The sequence below is a fragment of the Haplochromis burtoni genome, unplaced genomic scaffold (assembly GCF_018398535.1).
Source record: "Haplochromis burtoni strain Fernald_Lab_line unplaced genomic scaffold, NCSU_Asbu1 Contig_2482, whole genome shotgun sequence".
NCBI lineage: Eukaryota > Metazoa > Chordata > Actinopteri > Cichliformes > Cichlidae > Haplochromis > Haplochromis burtoni.
Window position 1 is genome coordinate 3,175 of NW_024584843.1, and position 8,870 is coordinate 12,044.

Below are 8,870 nucleotides of genomic sequence, written 5' to 3' on the forward strand. Positions count from 1 at the left end.
CAAAAACAAAGAAGAGAGACGATCAGCTGATCACTGATCAGTTTCAAGATTGAAGTAGCAGCAGGAGAGGGAGGGAGGGAGAGAGAGAGAGAGAGAGAGAGAGAGAGAGAGAGAGAGAGAGAGAGAGAGAGAGAGAGAGAGAGAGAGAGAGGCCGTCGCTCCATATATCGGTTGTTAAGCTTAACGTGTTAACTAGTTGCTACTGGTTGTGTATGTGGGCGTCCGTCCTGTACCTAGCTGGGGGATGTCCATCTCCAAGCCATTGCTAAATAGCGGTGTTTTGAGCCAGTAAACAGTATCTTGTTCCTCCAGTGAGGTAGGAGCTCCCTGCAGCATCCCACCAAGGCAGCGCCCAACTAGCAGGGCGACTGTCCTCTCCAGGTCCACAAGCCACACCCAAGAAAGTGCGGGCTGCGGCAGGGTCATTCCTGAGGCTGGCTCAGCAAAGTCTGAGGTACCTGGAAAAAGACAAATACGTTCTCCAATTTAGTACTCCACCAGACGTCAAGATGGCCCCAACTGCAGGGTGTTGAAACATATCACCTTTCATTATAAATAACACGATATGATTTTCATTTTCTCATATCAGACATCAGTGTTACATATTAATGTTAAGGCCAAAAATGAGTCTTGCGAAGTCGCATCTATTCAGCATCTCACACGAACATCTAGCCTAGAGGTCGGCGACCTGCAGCTTGCAAGCCAGGGGTTAGGATTAAGGTTACCCCGAACCCTATTATACTATATGTACCTCTGTCCCCGTCACCTGCATGTGCTGCTCTTCTTCTCCCACTGCTTGGTAGGAGCAGCTATGACTCTTGATGTTGAAAGTTGCCGACACCTGAACCGGCAAATTAATCCTCCAATTCTAGTGTATGTTTATGCCAAATTTTAAAAAAATCATCAAGCTCTTAAAGAGAAAAAACGTAACGACAGAATATGTGTACACGTAATGCCTGCACACATGGCTTTTTGTAATTACACTGCTGGCTTAGCTGACAAGGGCTCATAATTTAACATCTCCAGCAGAAATGATCACATCATGTGTCTGTACATGCATTTACCTCATCCCAGGATATTTTGTAACTTTTTTTTTCAAATCTTGACCAAGTTAACCTTGTTCTGAGCTCACCCTGAAGAGGCCACTGCAGCTCCTGGTCCTCCAGAGGAGAGGCAGCAGGCAACAGTCTGTTCAGACAATCCAGAGGAGGCAGCAGTTCCAGCAGTTGGCTCAACAGCGGCCTTGCCACCGACACCGGAAGCAGCAGTAAGGCGTTGATTATCTGACACAGCATGCTGCCTGCTGCTGACACGTAGATCACATCTGCAGATTACATGATCATAGTTTTATGACAATGATATAAAACAAAAGAAAGTATCTCCAATGCTAAATGAAAAGAACTTGAACTATCGGAGCAGAATGAGATAACAAGGAAGTGAGAACAGGCCTTTATAGCCAGTTTACAACACAGGTCACTTGATTTCATTCACCTTGTAGCTTCTCCCGTATGCTGCCATTCCAGGAGCTCTCCTTTATCAGCGCTGCAGAGCGGGAGTAGATATCTGTGGCATGTGGCAAGAGCAGCTGCAGATGTTTGTGGAGCAATGACACACTGCTGGAGTTCTGCAAATAAACAGGGTGACAAAAAGTTTTTATATACTATGGTCATTTTCTTTTATTTGGTTTCTTTTATTCACTAAAAAAGTGACAGACAGACAGATTTTTACCAACATCACAGGGCTGAAATACAATCTATCTACAACATAGCACACCACATTATTAAGACACCACTGAAAAGAAACATCAGTGAAATTATTCATCAGTAAATAAAACAGAAATTTAGCTTTAGATTTAACCAGCAAAATGAAAGTTGTATCAACCCACTGCCACTGGAGACCAAGCCACTCCACAGTTTTCAAAGACACAATAAACAGCATTTCAAGGCAGTTAAATTCAAGAAACATATGAAAACTAGTTTTTATTTCTTGACAAAAGGGACATAATTCACTTGCATCTTTTTTAACCTTGGACACAAAACTACTGACAGCAATGGCACCGTGCAAAACCCTCCCCTGTAGGTCACCTGACCTCTTATTGAGTGGGGGTTAATAAAAGACTCTCCATATAGGTTTCTGACATTCCTCAACTTTTAACTTGTCTCTCCAGACAGCATCGGTCCTTCCACTCAAGTGCCTTTTATTTAACCCTTGAACTGACATTTTATATAACAGTTTTCCACTCAGCATGTGAAAAGTCACGAGTCTTTCTGATTCATAAGCGAGGGTCCCGTCAAGAATGTAAAATCAATACTCAATTCCATTCCTCAAAAAGGATCTCTTTCATCGGAAATCTCTAATCCACGACTAGAATCTAACAGCATCTCCTTTTCAACTAAAGTTAAACATTTAAGCCAAAAGTCTAGAATACTCCTCATAATGTGGCTTGACTTGAACCAATGAAAGATGTTGCTGTTTCTGTGTTCTGAAGGTCTGGTCCATAATTTGTCTCAGTTTGAGAGCCTTTGTCTCAAGCAGTCTTTTCAAAAAAGCAAGTCCAGTTCCATCACGTGCATCCGGCCAAGCCCCCAAAAACAACGGTTCCTCTAGAAGCCAAAACAATGAGGAAGCTGGTTCCAGTCTTTTCCAACAGAAAAGGGTCCAAGCTTTAAAAAGGCTTTTATAAAACATAGGAATTTCATAACAAAATATTAAAGTTTAGTAAAAACACGGAAGCATCCATTCCTAACTCTCCTTTTCCTCTTAAAATAACGCTAGTTACTGGTTCACAGAAAACATCTTCCCTTCCCATCAAGTGTTTCTGAATAAACTGCAGTCTGAAAGCTGCAGCTCTGCTCTCTAGGTGAGCTCGTCCTTGTCCACCTTCTTCTTTGGGCAAAAAGCACAGCCTGGTGTATCCAATGTCGATTATGCAAAAAAAACTTGATCATCAAGGATTAAAGTTTACGCGCACGGGTGCAGCGGCTCTTAGCTCTCCAGTTTGGTGCTCGTTTTTACTTTTAATGTGGATATTTTTGAATGTTTGCAACGCCGCCATCTCTTACAGTCGCCAGAACCTAATTGACCTAGGTTTTAAATATAGTTTGTCTGTTTCTGGCGACTATCAGCGAACACACAACATCCTGGAGGAGATAGCGAGACCGCCAGGGTCACCGTGGATGGTCTGCCCGCCCAGCAAGCGTAGAAGGCGACGGAGGGAAAGAAAGCAGAAGAGGGGATGCCGGTCGGGCTCAGACGCTAGGCTACGCAAACATCCACACCGGCCAGCACTTCCGAGCCTTTTCCTATCGAACGCCAGATCCATCACCCACAAATTGGACGAATTGGAGCTACAGATAGCCACCACGAGCTTTGCACGTAACTGCAGCATTATTCTTATTACGGAGACGTGGCTTCACCCGCTGATTCCCGACGCTGCAGTCGAGTTAGCAGGCCGCACGCTACACCGGCATGACAGAAACAGCAACTCAGGTAAAAGCAGAGGAGGGGGGCTATGTGTTTACGTGCATAACGAGTGGTGTTGTAACAGCAGGATCATTCACACACACTGTTCTCCTGATTTGGAGGTTCTGGCAGTCTCGTGCAGACCTTTTTACATCCCGAGGGAGTTTACAGTAGTTATTGTGATAGCTGTTTATATACCGCCGGATGCTAACGTTAGCACGGCTCTCAGCCTCTTGCTCAACACCATAAACAAACAACAGCTTGCCCACCCCGATGGGGTTTTTATTGTCGCCGGCGACTTTAACAAAGCGTGCCTAAAGACTGTGCTTCCTAAATTTGTCCAGTTTGTGGACTTTGCTACGAGAGGAGAACACACTTTGGACCATGTCTATTCAAACATCAGGCATGCTTTCAGAGCGACACCCCTCCCCCACCTGGCTGGATCTGACCACCTCTGCATGTCCCTCACCCCCACCTACACCCCCCTGCTGAGAAAAACAAAGCCCCAGACAAAGACAATAAAAACCTGGCCTGAAGGAGCCCTTTCTCAACTGCAGGACTGCTTCTCAACAACTGTATGGGATTTATTCTCCAGCCACAACCTCCAGGAGTACACGGACACTGTACTCTCGTACATCAGGAACTGTGTTGACAATGTCACCGTCAACAAAAGGGTCAGGGTGTTTCCAAATCAAAAACCCTGGATGAATAGCGAAGTGCAATCCCTCCTAAAAAGCCGCAACACTGCCTTCAAGTCAGGGGACAGGGCTGCGTATAGGGCGGCCAGGGCAGACCTGAGTAGAGGCATCAGGAAAGCTAAGGCTGCCTATAGGAGGAGGATTGAAGATCACTTTGCTGACAACGACCCCAGAAAAATGTGGCAGGGGATCAATCACATTACCAACTACAGAAGCAATAACCAGGCAACATCTAGGACTGATGCCTCACTGGCTGAGGATCTAAACCGTTTCTTCGCCCGCTTTGAGACGACCAAGCCCTCAGCTGCCACACCACTTCCACCCGCCCCCAGCACTGGCACACTAACACTTAGGGAGCACCAAGTGAGGTGTGTTCTAAGGTCAGTGAATCCCAGGAAGGCGGCAGGTCCTGATGGAATACATGGAAAGGTTCTCAGAGCATGTGCTGACGAACTGACCGGAGTCTTCACTAAAATCTTCAACCTTTCCTTGTCATCAAACACCGTCCCGCCCTGCCTCAAAACCTCCACCATCATCCCCATCGCCAAGAAGACAGCTGTGGCCAGCCCAAATGACTACAGGCCTGTTGCACTTACGCCTGTAGTGATGAAGTGCTTTGAGAGACTGGTCTGTCAGCACATCAGGGCCGGTCTGCCTCCCACTCTGGACCCCCACCAATTTGCCTACAGGACAAATCGATCCACCGAGGACGCTATCACCATAGCGCTCCACACTGCGCTGAGTCACCTGGAGCACCGAGGAAGCTATGTGAGAATGCTCTTTCTGGACTTCAGCTCAGCATTCAATCATATCATCCCGGAGATCCTGGTCCAGAAACTGTCTCACCTGGGACTCTCCACCCCCATCTGCCTCTGGATCAAGGACTTCCTGACAAATAGACCACAGTCTGTCAGACTCGGCCCCCACCGGTCCAGCACCATCACACTCAGCACCAGGTCTCCACAAGGATGTGTTTCGAGTCCCCTCTTATCAACAATAGACCTGTCTGGCACGCAGTATGTTTGTGTTTGGTGGACAACCTGATCCATCACCTTCTTCAGTCTGTTTGCCAGCACTTTTGACAGTATTTCATAATCAGTGCACAATAAAGAGACAGGCCGCCCCTTCTTAATATCCTGGAAATCACCTTTCTTTGGTAACAGCGTTAGAACTGCTCTCCTGCAGCTCTGAGGTCTCTGAGCCTTCAGTGAAGCTCTCCTCAAAAACCTCCATGACATCGTCACAAAGGTCAGACCTTGCTCTGTCCTTTCTTTTTTCCAGAGAAAAGAAAACCTTCGTAGGAGCGTCCATCAGAGAAAGATTTTGAAATCTGCAACAAACCTGAGCCCCCTGTGCTCCAGAGCCCAGCAAGGCTTTTTTAGATTTGAGGTTCTCAAACCAAACTCGGTTTCCTGTAAAATTTGCAGACACCTCCAGCTCCACTATGTCAGTCTCCAGATCTCTCAGAGATTTGGCCGATGAGACAATGACAGTACACTGCTGACAAAATTCGTTGATTTCAGTGTTGCCAAGAACCCACCACTGACTTAAAGACATAAAATCATCTTTCCGATTTATTTGCTTTATTTGCGTTCTCCACACTGTCAACAAAGATGACCACAGCGCTGAGTTCACCCACTGCCAGACTACACTCCTCTACTGAGCAAGGACAACTAGGTATGATCTTAAAACCATGTTGTCTCATGAGTTTAGAGAAGTCCATTTTGGCGATTTTGCACACTCAAAAAAAGTCAGTAATGCTTAATTTAATCAATTCAGAAAAGTGAAGTTAGAAACAAGTCCTCGATCTCTCAGTCAGACTCATCACACGCTCCACCGCCACACTCCCAGCATGCAATGCAGAAGGAACGAAAGAAAGATGCGGGGTACCAAGTAGGGCTGGGCCATATTATACCGTTCACGGTAATACCGGTATAATGTTAGGCAACGATAGGAAAATGAAATATCGCGATAGAATGGGAGTAAAACGCGCATGCGCAGTGCCTTTGTTTTCATACGCACATGGCCGATTGTTGAGTGAAACAGATGAACTGAAGTTGTTACGTAAAAATGTGCAACTGCTGTGATGTGCTGGTTTGGTTTTTAAAAAAAAAAAAAACAGATACACGACAAAGCACATTTTTTTGCAGAACATGCAAGCGGCCGTCGGACTAAGATGCTCTTAAATCTGGGAGTAATCTGGGTCCTAAACTCCGTATGCTTCAGGTCAAACGAACACTGCAGCATCACTGAGAGTTAAAAACTGTCTAAATTCTTTCATCTTTAATAAAACGATCAGCATTGCTGCTTTACCAGGTGTAACTATAAAGTTTAACTTCCAGGCATCCATGAAAACAAAAGTTATTACATTTAACGGAGTTAGAAGTTAGCAGGAAGCTAGCGGAAGTTAGCTCGCTAGTTTCGCTAGTTACCTAAGCATGATATAGCATGTTCTGACTGAGAGATTTCTGAAAAAAATCAAACGTACAGCTCTGCTATCACTTCCAACATAAATGAAGACAGGAAACTAAACAGCAGTGACGTTTGTAGGGTTACTGAAGTTGGGCTAGCTGGTATATAATGATGTGCTACGTGATCGCTAGCGACACAGCTATGTTAGCATAACATAAACAGTGAAGCTGGAGGACGAACACTAACACTTTTCCACTTATAAAAGTTAACGTGAAGGTTCCTATGGTTAGAGACAAATGCAATCGCATGGCAGGATGCTGTAAACGGACCAAACTTCAGTCAGGAGAACAACTGAGATAATCCATCCACAATACGAGGTTAGTCATTAATATACTGCAACAACATGGGAATAGAGCAGCTGCCAGAGAATTCAACATTAATGAATCAATGGTACAGAAGTGGAGGAAGCAAGAAGAATGAGTTTAATAAAGTTTGATTTATCTGACTGCTTTGTTTCGCTTAATGTGCCTTATAATCCCGTGCACCTTATGGTCCGAAAAATACGTACTGCACACTGCAGTTTAATGTTGCAAAGCACCTCTTTTTAACTTCAGTGGATATTATACATGGTTATGCTCAGGATATGTCAGCCCATTTCTACTGGAAATGCCTTTTGGTTAAACTTTCAGCAAGGAATTTGCATTTGCACTGTTACATTTTTATAAAGCTTTAATGTACATAAAAACCAGCTTCTTGTTTAAGTGAAAATAAATGGAAGGTTGTCTTTTTGCGCTAGTAATGTTGTGGAGTTGTATTTTGTCTCGCATCAATTATATCGTCAGTTATATCGTTATCGCAAATTTTCAAATATATATCGTGATAAATATTTTTGGCCATATCGCCCTGCTCTAGTACCAAGCACATTTTACACCTCTCCTGTTCTTTTTGTCACAACACACAATCACTGATAGAGAATTCAGTTTGCTCTCAGACAAACAAAACCAACGTGCCTGAGAGTTTAAAGCCATTTTAATCCTCATTACAACAACCATGTATGATCTGAAATTAAAGTGCAATCGGAAATAAAAAACGTCTTCAAATAAAACATTGTGAGGCTATGAAATTGTGTTGTAATCCCCCACCCCGTCATCCTGCCATGTTTTGGTAGTGTGAAAACTATTTTCTAAGTTATTAAGCATCAAGAATCAAAACAAACGTGTTTACACACTCTAATTATTCTAAAAAAGAGGAGCGCAGCCGTACCTCAGTAACAGAGTTGATGTGGCAATACGCTAGAAGTTGCTTCTGCAGCGAGCAGAGAAGTTGGTGCAGGTGAGCCGGCTGGCTGCTGTCAGAGGAGGATGTGCCTTGCTGCAGCTTATCACTGTTCTTCTCCAGCTCACCGAAAGCCTGATCCTGTACAGCACAAACATACAAACACAAACATCTGTGGGTTCAGTTCCATTTATTTAACACTAGTCTACAACTGTCAAAGTCAGCTTTATTTTCAAAACCATGTACATGTACAGATCATACACAGGAGTCTGAAATCGCAGTGCTCCCACGCTCTGATAGAAATCTCATATACACAACAGTCTCAAGCCGACTGTTGTTGTGATTTGGTGCTGTATAAATAAAAATGAATTGAATTGAAAAAAAGTTATTTCATCCAAGTAGTTTCTAGTTTTGTTTTGTTCGTCTGGATGTCAGAGTTCCATTTGTGGCTTTGCGAGAGCAGAAAACAGAATGATGTGGATAATTGAGTCAGAAGACTCAAGAGGAAAAGTACAGTCAGAGGCAGTCTAACTAGCATTCAGTGTGCAGTGTGTTCATTTCTCGGTATTAACTTACAGTATAAAAGCCAAGGTTCCTGAGCAGCGTCTTCATGAGAATCTCGGCCAGGTGAGTGTCGGGGTGGCCTGTGGTGGTGCCGTAGGCAGGCTCTGGGAGAGCTGTAAAGGCAGGGCCAGATGAAAGTACCTCTGGGCCATCAGCAGGAGAGCTGTAACCCAGGAGTGAGGCCACGTGGGTGTGGTCCTGGAGGCTGGTCAGGATTATGTCGAGCTGCATCCTCTGTGACACAAAATACAAACATTCCTGAGCAATGGAGGCAACAGAGACAGAACCAATCAGCAAATTCATCTTTCACACCTGAGTAAGTGAGAATATATGAGGGCAATGTAAATCGATGCCATTGCTGCCCACCACTAATTTCCCTTTTGGTCTTCTGTGACTCCCCTCTGAAATTATTACGCTATTTAACATAAAAGACAACATTACTAAGATAAGTTACCCATG

The 8,870-nt window shown here is 44.4% G+C and overlaps 1 protein-coding gene across 1 annotated transcript in view; it reads right to left on the bottom strand.

Moving 5' to 3' along the window:
* The window catches only part of LOC102304070 (probable E3 ubiquitin-protein ligase HERC1), a gene marked incomplete at both ends in the record, with an annotated part of 10,171 nt that extends 1,526 nt beyond the window's left edge, over positions 1–8,645 (bottom strand). The window contains 5 exon segments of the mRNA XM_005952911.3: positions 234–458; positions 1,133–1,324; positions 1,492–1,624; positions 7,836–7,988; positions 8,424–8,645. Of these exon segments, the coding sequence (XP_005952973.3) occupies positions 234–458; positions 1,133–1,324; positions 1,492–1,624; positions 7,836–7,988; positions 8,424–8,645 (925 nt within the window).
* Positions 8,646–8,870: the final 225 nt, after the last annotated feature.